The following is an 18079-nucleotide window of genomic DNA, read 5'->3' as shown; positions in this document are numbered from 1 at the left end:
TTAATTCACAAACTCAATGTAATTTGCTGGGAGCATGCCCGTTCTCCCAGTTCTCTGTACAGTGCCATACATCCAACCATCATCAATGGGCTGCACGTTGACAATGTAGTCACCATCTCGGAAGGAAACCTCATCTTCATCCTGGGCACTATAGTCGTACATGGCTCGGTAGGTCCTCTGAGGAAGAAAGAAGAGATTGTATGTTGTATTCCAAAGTAGTAAAGGTTACAAATCTGGATCCCAACCAACCACCACACACATGATGAGTACAAGTGTTTGCAGGTACTGCCATCTTTGGGGAGCTGTAAAGCAGGTGTATCACCAATGCTATAAATCTTAACTTTGTCTATCTAGAGAAAACATACTTAAGGTCAAATCAAAGATCCAGGAAGATAGCACAGTAGCTTAACTTTAAAAGACAATAATGAAAGAAAATAAATAAAACAGTGTGCCTCTCTAAAAGTAGGCTTTAAAGGAGTAACACAGGTCCCATATGCAAAAAAATTCTAGAAGCCTAGGATGATGTAGATTTTCTTCTGTTCCCCTTATTCTTCAGGAGATTAATCCCTAGGCCTGTAGTCCAATGGATCTCTGCCAATGGTTTCCCTTTGCACAGAAAAGTGGACTTTTCCTAAATAAATGCTAGGAATTTTTGTTCTCCCTTCAAAACATATTTTTAAAAATCATTTATTTATTTAAACATTACTCATTTCAGATCACAGGGCCATAAATTCCTTACACAAATGCTCTGATTTTTGAAGTACATATAAAGATAATTTTATTATAGTGAAAAAACTTAAATTGTGGTTTTATATTTGTTTCAGTTCAAGGCTAAGAGTTTGTCTAATATTAATAATCAGTAAATCTCAAAGCCAAGAATATTCATAGATTAAGGAGACTGAGGAAACTGGCTAGCACACAGTGGACCTGAAAGCAATTGTCTTCCTTACAGAATAGTCACCTGCGTCTAAGTATTGAAGCAGTTTCAGCATGAGACACCAAGTATGACCATAAAGCAAGCTTCATTGAACTTAACAATGGATATTTCAAGACTTCTAACAGGGATGCTTGAAGGATACTACTCTTAATAGACTTTTAATTGACATACATTAATTGAACAGATTTGGGGGTGTAGCATGGCATTTCAATAGCTGAATGCAATGTCTGCCAGATCAGAGTGACTGGAATATCTACTTACTACTTCTAGTGGAATATCTATTCACTGCTTCTTTACCGTCTCAGGATGTTTCCTAAACATTCTGAGTAAATGTTCTTAACTCTGAACATTCAAACTTATGGTAGCCTATGCCCATTAGACTACTGAGACCATTATGATGAACATTAAGATTAACTCTTTTAACATGAGTATCATAAACCTGTAACTTCTCAGGCCTGGTTGAAGATCTTAACTGGATCTTTCCCAATTCTGAAGTAGCAATTAGGAAGCTGTGATGGTTTAAGTGAGAAACGTTCTCCGTAAGCTAAGGTATTTGAAATATTTGATTTCTAATTTTGACAAGGATAGGAGGTGTGGGCTTGCTAGAGAAAGTATGTCATCGTGGATTGAGTTTGTGAGAATATATCTTTGTCCTAGGTCCACTTTATCCTCTCTGCTTTTCACTGACAGCTGAGATGTGATCTCTTAGCTTCCTGTTCTCGCCGTTATGCCTCTTTGCCCTGATGGGCGCTTATACACCTGGAACAAACCCCAAATAACTTTTCTCTCTATAACATGCTTTTGGTCATGGTGTTTTATCACAGTGACATAAAAGTAACTAAAAGAGATCTCATAACTGGCAGATGTCTTGTTTGTTTTATTATTTGATGTGATGCTTACTAATGCCATTTTTCCTCACCATTTCACCTCTGTAATAGTTTTGCTAACATTGAAAGGACTGTATAAATAGTAACACCACATCACTGTTGGGTTTTTTTGTCCCAGTTCTGGGTGTTGAGCTAAGAACCTAACATTCTACACAAGCACTCTACCACAGAGCTGAACTTGTAGACTGCAGGAATGTTGGAAATCAGCACTTACTAGATTTGCTGAATGCTGCATTGACCTCATGGATGACACGCTGGTCTGGTGCATGTATCCATAGCCTTGGGAATGACTCTGCTGGTAAGCTCCAGGAAGGACAGGGGCTGCACATGGACACAGAGAGACAACTCAGGTTAACCTTCAAATACTCTGCCCAAACCTAAGTGAAGCATGATCGGTAAAACAGTCTTCAGTATCCTGTGAAATCCAAGTGGCAACGGTACAGGCAGTCTCTAGATTAGTCCAAATCTTAGTAGTTAAGGATGTTAGTTTAAAAATCAATTTATCATGCAGTTAACTGTTTCTTTGAAGAATACTTTTATTAATCCTTTTAAAATTGCATACAATTTATTTTGATTATATTCACACATACCTTCCCCCAAATCCTCCCTTCCAACTTTGAGCTTTCTTCTGTTTTTGTTGTTTATTTATTTGTTTTAACCCCTCATGTCCAATTTGTGCTACCCAATCATTCTTGAGAGTGTCATGTACTTACCAGGGATCACACCATTAAAAAAAAAATTGACTCCCCCTATCCCAGGATCTCAAAATGTCAGTGAATTGGGTTTGTTGTATTTCTGTTACTCTATTGAAGATGCTATGGTAAAATGAAATTAATGAAACAAAAAAAAATATCACATCCTTAACAAAAAATGATTAAAATGCTTATTAGGCCATTTAACCCACTAGACATTTAAAGACAATAAAACAAAATAAAAGAAAGTAAGCATATAAAGGATTTAATTAGACCACCCAATCCATGACAGAGCATCGATGCTCTCACAAGGGCTGCTCATGCAATAGATACATGGAGTACATATTCAGAGACATGCAGCTTAACAAAATCGGTAATCCCAACATGCTTCACCATACACGATGCTTCTTCAGCACTCAATACAGCCAATAGATACTCTTTAAAGAAACCTGTATTTAGAACATATGAAGTCCTTTTACTTTGATATAAATCAAGTGAGTTTACTTTTGACTTTTACTGAGAATTGAGAAAGCAGATTATCTAAATAAGTGACGATAGAATGCTTGGGCCTGTGGTTACACTATCCCCTTTGATTCTAAGGAAACACCATGGAAGAGGGGGCAGAGCACAGACTGGGCTGTGTTTATACAGGATGCTTAGCCTCATTTGGTATGTCTATAATAAATCCCCTATACCTAAGGTTCAGGGAACCCCAGAAGAGAAGGTAGAACAATTTTAAGCGCCAAAAGACCAGGACATATGTTGCTATGTAGTATCTTCTAGATGAGCTAGAAAACCTGACCTATAAAACAATATAATTGTCTAAATAAGACCTGCATAATGATAATTCTAGTTCACGTGCCAATACATATGGGGAAATTTCACAGGGCCCCACCCTGAGATGAAGACCTATAGGCCAGTAGTGACTATTGAAAGAGAAGACCCCCAAACACACACATATATGAACAAAACAAAATAGGTTCAATGGTGTGTGTGTGTGTGTGTGTGTGTGTGTGTGTGTGTAAAACAATAACAACTATAGAAGAGTCATAAATTTGAGAGAGAATGTTTTTGGGGGGTAGGCCAATCCAAGCCCCCTTGCTTAGAGTCCTCGATGAAAGGACAAAGGAATGCTAGTTCTGTATCCTTGCCCAGGAGCACACTTGGCAACCTGTGGTCTGAGGTTGGAGCCAAAGCCAGAAGGAATTAAGAGCTTTGGTTCCTGAGAAATTGACTCTTCCCTGCTACTCAACAGAAGGCTATTGCTACCAGCTCCAAAACTGCAGTGCAGTTGGTATATGACACACTTGAGGTATCCTGTGACCCCTTTGTACAACACTACCTGAATAGTTTTCTGCTACTTCAATTCCATTGTGTGATAGCTTTCTCTTGACTCTGGCCCATTTTCCCCTTCCTTCAGTATATATAAGACGCTGTACTTCTTATCAAACTTCCTGATAGGAGTCATCTGCTCACGTAGACCTCTTGAGTCTTGCTTTCTGTCTTCTTTCCCTTCTCCTCCTTTGTCCTTCCCTTAATATCTTACAGTTCAAGGCCCTTATTTTTGAGTCAAGGAGCAGAAGGGACATAGGAGACATTAGAGGGGGGTTAAGGGAGGGATTGAAATGATATAACTGCAGTAGTCACAAATGCATTTCTCAAAACAAATATAAATTTAAATGACAAAAGATGCTCTCTGAACATGACATAGCCATCACACCCAGGAACTCACTGCAGCTATGGTAACCTGCATAAGACCTGAATAAGATTTGATCAGTCAATATTTAACCCATATATGAGGAGCTCATAAGGCTGTATCCCTCCCTCCTGGAGAGATTAACGGTTGCTTAGGGAAGTAAAGCCAGTTTTCCCCAATGACTATAACAATGATAAGTCACCCATGCCCCAATAAATAACCCTAACCCATGCTCATGAAGCAATCATAATAAAATTCAGTTATGCCCAGTGAGTCACATACATATATACACACACATATATACACACATACACATACATACATACATATGCACATACATACATATGCACATACATAATATGCACATACATACATATGCACATACATACATATACATACACACACATACATACATGCACACATCCTATAAAAATAGGAAAGAAACTTGTTGGGAAGAAATAAAGGTTTCAGTGGAAGAGGAAAGAGGGGAGAGAGAGACTAATGGGTACTGCAAAGAAATGAAATTCATTATAAACACATGAAACTATCAAAGAAAAAAATTAAAAAATAATTTTAAAAAGCTTCATAGATATCATTCTCCTATGTTAAAATACATCAAAATGGCATTCACAAGATTTTTTTACCATCTTCAACAATAATTAGGGCAACAGAAGACATAGTTTCTGAGTCAAACATGATAGTGCATGCCTGTGACTATCAATCAGAAGTCTGGGGCAGGAGGATGATAAGTTTGAGGCCAAGATGATCTGTGTAGATTGTTGCAGGGAAGCGTGAGTTACAAAGCAAGATTCTGACTCAGCAAAACAAAACAAAGAAGACATAATTTCTTTCTTGATGAACTCTGATTTCTAGACAAACCACCCAACACAGATGCAGTATAATAAACAAATAAAGAAATACCCACAAGCCCACAGGCAAATAGCATGTGCTTGTGTGTAAATTTCTCAAAATATCTGTGTATTTAAAGCATTTGTAAGCAATGAGGAAAAGTATTCAGTAGCGTAGTCTTTGTTCTGTTTTGAATAATGATATAATTCATTAGAAAAAATGTACCATACATATGCTTATTAAACCCATAATATTTTGCCATTTTAGTTTAATCATGTTGAGTATATGCCTATAATAGGTTTATTTGTTTGGGTCAATTTTTATGATAAAAAGAATGAGCAGATATAATTCTTGGATATTGTGAATTTAATAATTTATAAATGGCAAATGCATTCTAATGGTGCATGAAATCAATATGTTAAAGAAGTTTAATGATTAGCAGATTAAAAGCTGTAATATATTCCCCATAATAATATTTGAGTGAGGAATTATTTTTAATAGTTCATGAGTGAATTTCTAATATTATATTGTTACAAATTGCATCTTGTGTCCAGATATGGCATCATACAGATTGCCAAGATCTTTACTTGGATTAGAATTGCTATAAACCTAGCTAAACTATGATTAAATATCAAATCCTGTTTAATATTATCAACTCAATTTACATATTTAATGCAAAGGGCTGTCAGGAATATGATCAATCTCTACCCATGAAGAAAAAATAATAAGATCACCATAAATATGCAGGCTCCTACTCTTGCTAAGTAAGAGGCCTTCTTGTGGGGAGCTGATAAGTAGGAGGCTTTCTTGTGGGGAGCAGAGGAGGCTGGAAGAATGAACATTCACTTACCTCTTCAACTCTGATGAGCCAATACTCATCAGGAAATCTGCAGCTTACTGCTTTGCCTGCCACAGAGTATAAGTCTTTACAGCTATTAACAATGTCTATGACTGTCTGCTAAATTCTAGACAAGTGAGTCATAGAGGAATGACAAAACATTTGCTCTCTTGGAGCCATGATGGCCCTGGGCAGCTAGCCCCTCTGTCAATTAGGGAGATGGTTCTGGGTACATATGTAGGGCATGTCCAATTAAATACACAAATTAATGATGCAGACTAAAAAGCCCCAAACTTGTTTTTCACCAATTAGACTGGTAATTTCTTAATTACTTATTATTGAACCATAAACTTTGAAGATTATTTAAACTCTTTTGCTCATTTACCTGAAAGAAAGAAAAAAACAAAACTATATTCAAATCTACTGTTACACTGTTACAGAGCTGCCCTTCAGAGAGAGGAAACCAGCAGGTACTGTTATATAGTCAGTTTAGTCCTGAGAATGTGTGGTTTGGTAAGCAGGAACAAGAACTCAGGAAGAGCTACTGCAGGGCAAGTGTGCTCCACCAAGCCCTGTGGTTTCTCAGCACACCTACATTGGTATCCTCATTTCCATGAATTTCTTAGACGCTTCTATGGGGTCCTAAAGCATTGTCATCTGTAGACTAGTGCACTAAAGAGTTTAAGAGTTCTACTAGGACTCTGAAAAACATCACTGAAAGAGTAGAGGAATCACTAAGTAAAAACATTCAACTTTATTTCACATTGATAAGCTATATCAATCAGAGATCAATTTCAAACATAATATAATATTTATAAAGCCAAAATGTCTCTTCTTCTGTACCATGAAGTTCTTCCACACACCACTGGTCTCAATACTTTCTAATTAAATGTTAATTATTTAATTTTTGGATTTATTCATGTATATGAATATTTTGCCTAAATGTATGTATATATGTGCAAAATTTTTGCGTCTGGTGTCCAAGGAGCTCAGAAAGGGACATTGGACTCCTCTAGAACTGAAGTTACAGATGGTTGTGAGCCACCATGTGGGTGCTGGAAATTCAACCTAGGTCCTCTTCAAGAGCAATAAATGCTCTTGACCACTGAGTCATCTCTCCAGTACCTAAGTATTATTGTTATTAAAATTAAAAAATATAAGACTGAAATAAAGAACTGAGTAGATTTAAAACTTAAACATGAAAGAACTGGGAATAAAAAGGGAAACTGATAAAAGTGTACAAAGATCAAAGCAATGGAGTGCACTCATAGTAAAGGGGAACTTAACCCCCAAATGAGTCCCATTTAGGGCAAATACCCATACCTAGGGTGGAGCAAGAGAATGACCACTGTTAAATGCCCTTGTCACACATGCTGCTTGTCGGTTGTTAGTACCTATCACAACTATCAAAAATAAGCGTCTTTCCCATGGCAATAATAAAGCTGAAGAACAAGAGGTTTAGCAGGAAGGCTGGAGAAGAGTCCTCTTCTCTGGAGGAGAACAGCAGGACAGGGCTCAGGACACCAAAGACAAAGTAGAGGCTTCGAAGATCAAGCCTGAGCAAAGGTTAGTACATGGCCAAAGCCCTAATGCTGAAGAAGAAAAAAAAAAGGCTTTATTGGTTGTAAATATGATGTCAATTGAGAGTTTTGTTTTTTCTCAGAGGCTCGCTGTTTTGTAAATCCAGAGCAAACAGAAAATTATCTTTCAGAAACTTTCCAAACTGTCTAAGTTCAGGACACAACAGAATGAAATTATTGTCATCATTCCCCAACACTTCAGATTTTTCAGCTAATGAAAGTTGGAGAAGTTCCAACTTTCCAACTGTGCTTTGGTTTCGGTTTTAGAACAATGAACCTCCATTTTGACAGTCAAGAAAGCATTTCTAAGAAGAAAAAAGAATGGAGGTTCTACTGTTTATTTGAAAGTGGATATTAATGACCTAAGTCCTGCCTAGATCCCTTTTGTCCAGGAAAAAGGTGGCTGAGACATTGGAACAGATGGTTTAAAAAAAAAAACCACCCTCACTCCTCTCCAAAATAATAGTCCAATGATGTGGCCCTTTTGTTCAAATAGCTTTTAATTTATTTAATTTATTTACTTATGGGGTGCATGCAATGACATGCTTATAGAAGTCAGAGGACCTCTTGTAAAATCAGTTTTCTCTTTCCAGTATGTGGGACCTGCAAGCCTGGGTCTGCGTCTGTCTTTGGGGTGTCCAGGCACTGCTGCTCACCAGGACTGACTGGAAGGAAAGAAGCTTAGCCAGCACCACCCCCTCACAACCCCCCACCCCTCCCCACACCCCACTCCACCCCCATCTTCCCAGTCCCACCCCGTGGGTTATGCAGTGCTTTGATCACTGGTGAGTGCCTGGAGAAACAGCCTTCTCCAAGAGGATTCTCAGTGAAACAGTTTTCCTTTATTGGAGGTAAATAAGGGCCATTTAAACCTTGAGGAGTGAGTAGTGGTTTCAAGTCTGAGTGTACATCATTGGCTGGTGCTGGGAATGCTTCATTTTCACGAATAAGAATTCCATGCACTTACTGGACATGTCCTTATAGGGAAAGAGAAAATTAAACCTGTAATTTGGCCATCAGACTACATGACTACCTCAAGGGTGGCAGAGGTGGGGGTTGTACAGGCTAGGTGTGTCCCAGCATGAAGGCCCAGAGCAGGGAGGAAAACAGCTCTACTCCTGCAGGTCTCAGGATGAGATTTTCGGGGGTTGGGCAGGTCTCAACCTCACTCTTATTCCAGACTGGCTCCCCAAGTCACCAGGCTTTCTAGCTGCACAGGGACCCAGGAATTAAACTCAGATCATTAGGCTTGGTGGCAAGCACCTTTACCCATGGAGCCATCTTGCTAGTTCTCAAATAGCTTTTAAACATACCTTTTATCTTTGAGTTTCACTTCAGAACCTCAAGGCCTCATGACACCTGGATCTCCATAAACCATAAATGGAACCTAAATCCACAAAGTTTGTTCTAGATTCAATAGCAACATGGTATTTTGTACCCTAAGGGAGGACTTTGTGTTATGAGAAATTCGTTGCTTCTTCTGAAGAAGGCAGGAACACAGTAGATGACACATAGATTTTATTTTGCTTGTTTTTGATGATGAGCTCTCATTAGACAACTATTTAAGAAACAGACTTTCCATTAATAGACCTTAATTTAAATAGAGAAGGGGGAAACCTAGAATGTAGTAAAAACTGTGAAGTTTTAAAGGCATAACCAACCATCACTGTGGTAGACAATTATTGCTCAAATCTGGAAATCAGGTGCCAGGAATAATGCCACTGCAGGCACCTGACCTTTATCAGTCTTCCCCTCCATTGTGCCTGCTGGAGTTAAAAATCTTCATACAAACTAAAGGACCACAGGCTTTGGTGCCTGCCATCTAAGTCCAGACCCAAAGCTGACTGTCATAAAACAAAAATAATCAAAAAGGACTGTGAAAAACCACTTTGAAGAACCAGAGCCATTTTGGACTCTGACAAAGAGAGATAGGGAGCAGAGAGTAAGATGGAGGAAGAGGAACAAAACAGGAGAAGAGGAAAAGGGAGAGGGAGAGAGAGGGAAGGGGAAGGGAGGGAGAGAAGGAGAGAAAAGATACTTTGTTTCTCATTCAGACAGCAATGTAATCCTATTTTACCCAGAGAAATTATCCATCTCATGTGTACTTGTCCATTTGATAAGCTATACATAGTGATTAAATATAATGCTCTGTTAATCTACTGATTGGGTTTTACATTATAAGAAAACAACTCTTTTTTTCCTATCAATTAATTTTACAACAGAATTTTTTTTTGTATCAGTGATCAATTCTTCAAAGATTCCTAAAAAAATACTAAAGCATCACTTCACCAGGTGTGAGAACACCTATGATGGCAGCACTTAGGAGTGTGAGGCAGGAGAATTCCCAGTTACAGGTCAGCATGAGCTACATAGTCAAATACGATCTTAAAATTCAAAAGGTATAAAGCATCATGTCTGATATAAACAAACTTTTCAAATGCAGTTTAGAAATAACATCCCAATTCAGTTGGGAAATAACCATTGAGAGCCTATAGTTGAAATCATTGTCTTTTAAAATTCTAGCGAGAAAAAAATTAGATTGAAGAGGATGAGCCTGGGGTCATGAAATTTAAATATGGCTGGAAATAGAAATAAGTTTATTCTAAAATGAAGGGGAATATTTCTAGATCAGAAGTTTTCTTTTGAGAAATATTTTTATATCTGGTCTAAAAATCTTCAAGTAAAATGATTATCATAAAAAGAGAGATTAACAAATCTTTCATCTCATGTCCTTTGTATGTGAAAAACTACTGAAGCCCACTTCTGTGATGGAATCCTAAGGTCTAGCTCATGGTGTACATTAGGTCTAGCTGTGTTGCTCTTGCTTCTCTGCTACTTTGCACTCTCTGGACATCACCAATTTTCTTTTCTTCTTTCTTCCCTAATTACCATAGCAACCGCTGCTCTCTTTCCTATCTGTTTTTTAAGTTACAATGCAAACACAAGTGAGATCATGTGATATTTTTTCACAGAATCTGCTTATTTTGCTTAATGCACTGTTCTCTGGCTCCATTCATGTTGTATCTAATGGCAGCATTTCCTATTAAAGGCTGAATAATATTTCTTCCGTGCTTTATTCTGCATTTTCTTTATGCATCCATCAATGGACATTAAGGTTGTCAGCCAAGCTGGAAAGAATGCTGCGTTGAACATGGGGATGCTTTATGGGATGTGATTTCCATCCCTTTGGGGATTATAATGTAACTACTTATACTTTCTCAGGAACTTCCATATTGTTTTCTGTAATTTCTGGAATAGTCTATACATACACACGCACACCCATCCCTCAGAGTGTATCACTGTTTTATTTTCCCAAGGATTATTCTCTAGCACAGTGGACTGTCTAATTTTAAAGTTATGTTCATGATTAGAAAAATTCAAAACAAGGGCAAGAATGTCATCTACAAATTTAAAAACTCCCCAACTGATAAACATGAGAAAGCTTGGACACCCCTAAGCACCATTCACATGAAAAGATATGTGGAAATACAGCTAAGTGGACACATCTATTACTTGCATACATTTGTAGCTTGTTATTATTATTATGTGCCTGTGTTTGATACTTCTGCTCCAAGTTTAATGGGAGTGCATTAATCACACTATCCTGGGAAACTTTTGTTCATCCGAAAGGTCTTACTCTTTGTACTCAACTTTCTGTCCATCTCTTTCACTACACACTTCCCATTCCTGAGGATGGCTAACTGCCATACCCACATCCCCAGTGCCCTTCAGAGTTCACAACTTCACAATAAACCTGAGTCCATCAGAGAATTCTGATGGCCATGTCTATCTTTTGAGTCCCTATGGAGAGCAGATACCATGAGCAAAATAAACCACTGAGTTCAGAAGTCGTTACATGAAAGCAGAGTGTCAATGCAGGAATTATTTACTGGTTTCTTGGTTACAGAACCTGACCCAAGACTTGTAATAATCATAACCTCCAATGTTGTGTCCTAATGATCCATCTTATTTTTTAATTATTAATAGTAATATTATTGTTTTCAAATTCAAATAAGCCTTAATTAGAGAACCATAAATTCAAAACTGACATCCAGTTTTATTGATTTAACATATGTAACAAAGCTGCTTCTTTATATTCCAGATTAAACTTTAATTTGAACATATTTATACACATACTGATATTTATTGGTAATGTATATTCCAAGTAACAGTTCTAGGATAGAGATCAAACAAATACTAAGCAGACAAAAATATTATCTTCTAATTGAGTTTGGATTCTGGAAGAGACAATATGCAAATTTGCCAATAAGATGTCAAGATGTATGGCTGGAAAGGTGGCTCAGTCCTTGAGAGATCTTTCAGAGGACTCAGAATCAATTCCCAGGCACACATAGAAGTCTTAGTAACTCAGTTGAAGACTATCTAGTATCCTCTTCTTGCATTTCCTTTTCTGGCCTCAATGGGCACCAGATATGCAAGTAGTACACAGACATATACACACAGGCAAAAGCATCCATATACATAACATTAAATTTAAATGTAAGGAAATAAAGAATTATGAGGTATGTGTGGGATAATTGCCCAATGAAAATCTTTCTGATTAGCATTTAACATTTAATCTGAAATCTGAAGGATAAGCAAGCCACAAAATCACTGGAGCAAAGAGTATTCTAGACAAGGAGGCCAGCCAGTAATTGGAAAGGTTAGAGGCAAGAATCTGCCAGGCAGGTTGGAATGGCTAGGAGGGCTTCCTGGTCAGAGGAAAGAAACTAATGAAGAGGAAGTCAGAACTCTTGGCGAGGTTATGCAATGTCTTGTGGACTATGGGATTTCACTTTTAGTCTGAGTGAGAGCAGGAACCTTTGAAATATTTGGAGAAAAAAATATACTGAGATCAAATACAGCTTTTGAAAGGTGTCTCTGATAGTGGGGTAAGGTCAGGGTAGAGCAAGATGGCTAAGAGTGGAGTTAGAAAACACAGAAGCTTAGTCCTATAAGCTCAGTTCATCTGGATGTAGATTCTCCCAGTACAGTAGAAGCTATGAATAATATCTCATCTAAACTAAAGCCCAAGGACTGGGGTTACTTGCTGTTAAACACCATCTCTGCCAAAGGGACACTGTGTTGCCCATTACTCTACTTGGGCATCTACTATACCCACAAAGGCCCTGGGGACCAGAAGTACCAAACATTGTCCCCAACGTAGTGTTTAATGTCTCCAAATCTTTTTACCTATTTCTCTACTTGGTCCAGTTTTTCTGTTTTCTTTTAGTTTTGTTGTTGTTTTGTTTTGTTTGAGATAGTGTTTTCGGTGTGGGTGTGCATGTGCGTGCGTGCGTGCGTGCGTGCGTGTGCATGCGTGTGCGTGTGTGTTTGAGTGTATGGGCCTGGGTGTCCTGAGACTCACTCTTTAGACCAAGCTGGCCTCAAACTTGGAGATCCGCCTGCCCCAATCTGCCAAGTGCTAGAATTCAAGGTGAGTGCCAACACTGCCAAGCTCCTTGGTCAGGTCTAATCAGAGGCAATGATCCATCACAGTGGATCCATCACTTTGTGTCTTCCAGAGCACAAAGTGTCTAGTTCACCATCCAGAATATGGTGAGTTCATTGAAGACATAACTGTATCTTTTATTTGTGTGTTCTAGTGTCTGTGCTAGATAATAACAATAAGCAGACAAAGTCACCGTGACACCTGACTTAAGTGGTTTAGTGCTTTGTTGACACCTGTGGATAAGTGGGTGAGCGTTTCCGAAAATACTGAAACCTCTCTTATAATCTATTCTCCTCTGAAAACACATAAGTGGTACTGGACACGAATCTTGGCCAGGCAGGGATAAACCTCTCAGAACTCAGACATTTGCTTTGAGTCAGGAAAGGGAGAAAGGACTGGGGGAAAGTTCACAAGGTTGGCAAGCTGAAATGTCTGTTTTGAAAAGTGCACCTGCTTTTCATTCCCCGTCACATCCCTACAGCCTTTGATGCTCCGCAGAAGAAACAGAAACATGGAAAATACCTGAAACCAAACGAAACACACAGAGAGCAGCAAAGAATACCTACGATTGCAAACACGTTAAAAAGTCTCCCAGCAACAGAAGTGAAGGAAAGCCAATGAAACACAAAGCAGTACCAGGAGGCAGATACTCCATGCAGACAAGAGACATAAAGACAAGCATAAGATCAAAGGTGACCTCGGCAAAATGAACAGAGGCCATAAGGAACATGTCCACCAGACCACATGTGTGTCAGGCAAAGAGCAAGCAGAGAGCAAGACGGCAAGGCTATAAAGATGATTTCAGCTATTCAATAATCAAAATCAAACTGGATGAAGTTTAAATAAAATCCTCTGTTATTGAATCAAAACAGCACAATAGAGACATTCAAAGAAAACCCTCTGGTAACTTAATCCATTGAAGAGCAGCCTGGCAAGCAAAGCAAGCTCCAGATAATCACATAAGAGAAAGAAAATATTCAGCAATCAAAGCAAGATGGGCAACTGGTGTGAGAGACATGAAGCCCAGGCAGGGAGAAAATTGAAAACTCAGAGAAGTCTTCTAGGTTAACGCTCATGAAAGCTGAATGTTGCACTGGTTCTTTAAGGAAACTAGATAACTATCTAACCCTTTGTCCTAAGGATCGCATTTCCTCTCCTATGAGCCTAGCCACCTAATTCATAAAGCTGAACAGACGGCTTTTAGAACATAAACACATTGTCATAGGGATGAGGAAAAGAGAGGAGAGGAGTTAGCTGAAATTTATGGCACTTAGCTAAGGAAGCATAAAATATCTGAGAACACTCCCATGCCTCCAGTCCTGTCTGTTGGGCACAGGAAATTGGAGCCAGTAAGTATCAAGACCCCAGCCCCAGTATCCTGTTACACAGCATGGCTTGACCACACATATCCCTTCTACAGCAGATGACTGAAATTATATAAAAGGACAATTTTCTAGGATATAACACATTTTAATCACATAAAAGTCCTACACACCCAAATGTAAAGGAATCGAGAAAATCTTCAAGAGAAAAAGAACACTTGAAATACAAAGACCAGTTTCCATTTTCTCCGGCACTCTAGCAAGTGTTATGAAATGCATTTCAATATCTAGGGACGGAGTTTAAACAAAGGCACATGATTGACTGTTCCTGCTAAAGACACTAATTATTTCCACCAAACACTTGTCATCGCCTTAAAGTTCTGTCTTCCACTCAATCAGCCCCTACTCACCAGAGCCCAGCCCAGCATGCATTTCAAAGGGATCCTACATTTCAAAGCTTCAAAGAAGCCTTGGACACTATCTCTTCCCTTCCTCATCAGGAGGGGGAAAAACACCCCTCTGGGAATGTTCCTACCTCAGGATATTTTCAGCATTGCTTCAATATCATCAAAACATCAAGACATTGAAACCAACATATAAATGTTTCTTTGCTTCAAGGTCTTCTACAAGAGAAGTTTATTTCACAAAGACATTTGTGTGTGTGTGTGTGTGTGTGTGCGTGCGCAGCTGCATGGAGGCCAGAAGTCAATGCCAGATGTCTTCTTTGGTGGCTTTTGACTTTATTTATTGAGGCAAAGTTTCTCAGTGAACCAGGAGCTTATCAATTAGCTAGGTTGGTTGTCCACCAAGCCCACTGAGTCCTTAAACCTCTGCTTCCTACCACTGAGTTTCCATGTATGCATCACCACACTTGAATTTTTTTACTTGGGTTCCCTGAGCTCAGATTCTCATACTCCATACTTATGTAGCAAGAACATTACCCACTGAAAAATCTCCTGGGCCCCATGGCTCTTTATTTTCTGGTGCTGTTTTAGGTTATGGAAGCTTTAGGAAGCAGTCCTCCAGGGAGAAATTGAGTCCCGGGGTGTGAGGGGGGAGCAGTTTTTTACAGTTATAACTGAACCTTGCTTGTGATCCAAGCTCTCTGCTTCCTGGTTAGCCAAGGTGGGAGGAGTCTCAGTCATAAGCTTCTGCAAGCAAGAATACCACCATCCCTTTCCTGCCATGATGGACTGTATACTCTCATAAACCCTGGCCTAAAACCAATCCTGCCTCCCCTGTATCATTCTGTCAGCTCAGGTATTTTCTCACAACAGTGAGACATGTAGCAACAGGGTCGTCAGCAGGAAAGGCTTTGCCATGGTAGAGCTGACAAGATTTTCTAATGACTTCAATATGGGGAAAGTATAAAGGACAAAAGTGAAGAATGATTCCAAGGAGGTTGGCTCTAGAACCTGAAAAGCTGTAGCTGTCACTTAGCACGTCATAAGCCCAGGAAAGTACAGATTCACAGGAGATGGGATAGTGTGATGGTTAGCACAAGGTTTTCCGTTTAAATTGCTATGCTTATGAGATCTATGAGACAAAAATACCTCTAAGGTGTGAGCCCCACTTGTCCACAGACAGATAACTTCCTGAAATGCCAGAGGACATGTTTTTGCTTCTGTAAAGTTCGGTTACCCTAGTTGCACAGGATGTGTGCTTGATCACATGTAGAAAGGAAGTACATAAGCAGGATGTATGCTGGCCTCTGATCGCACGAAGGCAGGAAGTGCATAGCCCTGTGAATTTTGCCCTTATTATAACCCCCTCTGACTAATGTAATGTACGGTCATATTCTTGGGTATGGAGTTGGTCTGTATCCATGTTCCTCTTATTTATTAAAATGTATTCATGGTCTGACTGGAAAATCTCTGAAAGACCTCAGACCAATAACAGTAGTTTACTAATAGGGCAGGTGGGCTAGTTTTGAATGTCACTTGAACAGGCAAGGTGGATCTCATCCATTGTGCTTTGCTTCACCTAAAACGAATAGAATTGGGGCATATTTTCATGTGTCTTAAAGACTCTTCCCTGGAACATAGATACCTTCTGGTGGTTAATCACCTGAGTCGATGTCGTCAAATTTACTTGTACATTTTAAGTTCTGCTTCATACCTCTATGCCTACCTGCAAAACGAGAAAGTGTCCCTCAAGAAAAAGTATATTAGCCTTGTAATGGGTTCCCACAAATGGCAGAAACTTATAAATATATCTCCAAAGAATCAATTTGACTTCACAAGGCCTTCTTCAATCTAGTGAGCCATCAGTGCCTGCCAAAAGTCTACCTCTGTATCTTCATTTTAAATAATGTTTCTTGGCTAGGTATGTAGCAGAGTGCTTGCCTAGCAGTCAGGAAGCCCAAGAGTCTACCCCAACACCACTCACTCACTAACTATCTAAATACAGAAACAAATAAACAAGCAAACAAACAGGTTGTATGTGTATGTCTATAGTATATTTGCATGCATGTATATGTGTTTGTGTGTATTTTTGTGAATATGTATGTGGAAGCACAAAGTTAAAATCTTTCTTAGTAGCTCTTCACCTTATTCAATGAAGCAAAGTCTCACAGTTGAACCTAGAACTTTCCAATATAGACTAGAGAAAGATTCCCTGTCTCTGCCTGCTCAGGCAAGAATTACATATGCACTGAGCATTTATGTAGTTTCTGGGAATCCAAATTGAACTCTTCCTGCTTACATGGCAAGTGTTTTGTCCATGTAATTCTCTCTAGACCATTAATAAATATTTTTAAAGTTCTTACTACATGGGCATGATACATGCTTATAATCTCAGTAAACAGGAGGCTGAGGCAGGAAGATAAGTTATTTTTAACATCTAAGTGAAAGAATATTTGTTTGCATTTTTTCTCAACAGAGACATTATCTCATTCCATTCAGCTTTAGATAGGAATGGATCCTATAAGAAATAATCTGAGTTGAAACAGAAGAGTGATTTGAAAAAACAAGAGGAGACAATATGCAATTAACAGCAGGGGCTTTTGACAACCTTGGGAAAGAAAAAGTAGTGATCCAGGCTAACACAGGCATCTCTCACTACTGCAAATGGGGAACTGAAGCTTCTGGGGTGGGCAGTTCTGAATTTTCTGTATCTATATGGAGTCATCCAAGATCATAGACTTGAAAGATGCCTTCAAAATAGCCTTCTAGTTCAGTCTGTAAGCTTCAATGGTCTAGCTAACACTCAAATAAGTTAATGGCATAGCTTTGCAGTACTCCATCCAGTCAGAACCACTTTTCTTCCTCGAGGAAGGCTTCTCTGACATCAAGGCTAAATGAAATTGCCTCTTAACTATTGAGCTCCATCCCATCTGCTCACTCACTCACCCTGTTTATAATTATGTAGTATCACGTTTGTGTCTGTTTAATGTCAGAGTTACCCACCAGATGCTATGCCCGCCCCTACAGCAGATCCGCCTCTTTTGTTCACTATGGAATGTATTACAGATCCAAGCTCTTTGTCTGTCTTTGTTGAGTGGATGAGTAAATGAGAGAGGGTTGTGTTGGTGTCACGCATGGGATACAAGAGTCATTGCAGAGGCAAACGCTCGATGGTAAGACATAACTCCAGTATGCTTAACTTCGTGATGTTAAATGTCACCGATCACAGCTAGTTCTTACATTCACTTCTTGTTTTTAGCTCATCAAGTGTCAACATTAGGATGGACATTCAGAACTCTGAAAAGCACTAAAAAATCATCAATATCTTACATTCATAAAAAAAAAGAAGGAAAGAAAGAAGGAAGGAAAGAAGGAAGGAAGGAAAGGAGGGAGGGAGGAAGGGAGGGAGGGAGGGAGGGAGG

General features: G+C 39.0%; 1 protein-coding gene across 1 annotated transcript in view; it reads right to left on the bottom strand.

Moving 5' to 3' along the window:
- Window positions 1-18079, bottom strand: part of Nebl (nebulette) — a 108797-nt gene continuing 90718 nt past the window's right edge. The window contains exons 22-23 of the mRNA XM_028764790.1: window positions 2039-2145; window positions 1-177 (exon numbers count right to left, since the gene is read on the bottom strand). Coding sequence (XP_028620623.1) covers window positions 1-177; window positions 2039-2145 — 284 coding nt within the window. The remainder of the gene's footprint in view (window positions 178-2038; window positions 2146-18079) is intronic.

This window comes from Grammomys surdaster, unplaced genomic scaffold (genome assembly GCF_004785775.1).
Source record: "Grammomys surdaster isolate TR1022 unplaced genomic scaffold, NIH_TR_1.0 146, whole genome shotgun sequence".
In the NCBI taxonomy this organism is placed as follows: Eukaryota; Metazoa; Chordata; class Mammalia; order Rodentia; family Muridae; genus Grammomys; species Grammomys surdaster.
The sequence above is the reverse complement of the archived record's forward strand: the minus strand, read 5'-3'. Positions and strand labels throughout refer to the sequence as shown.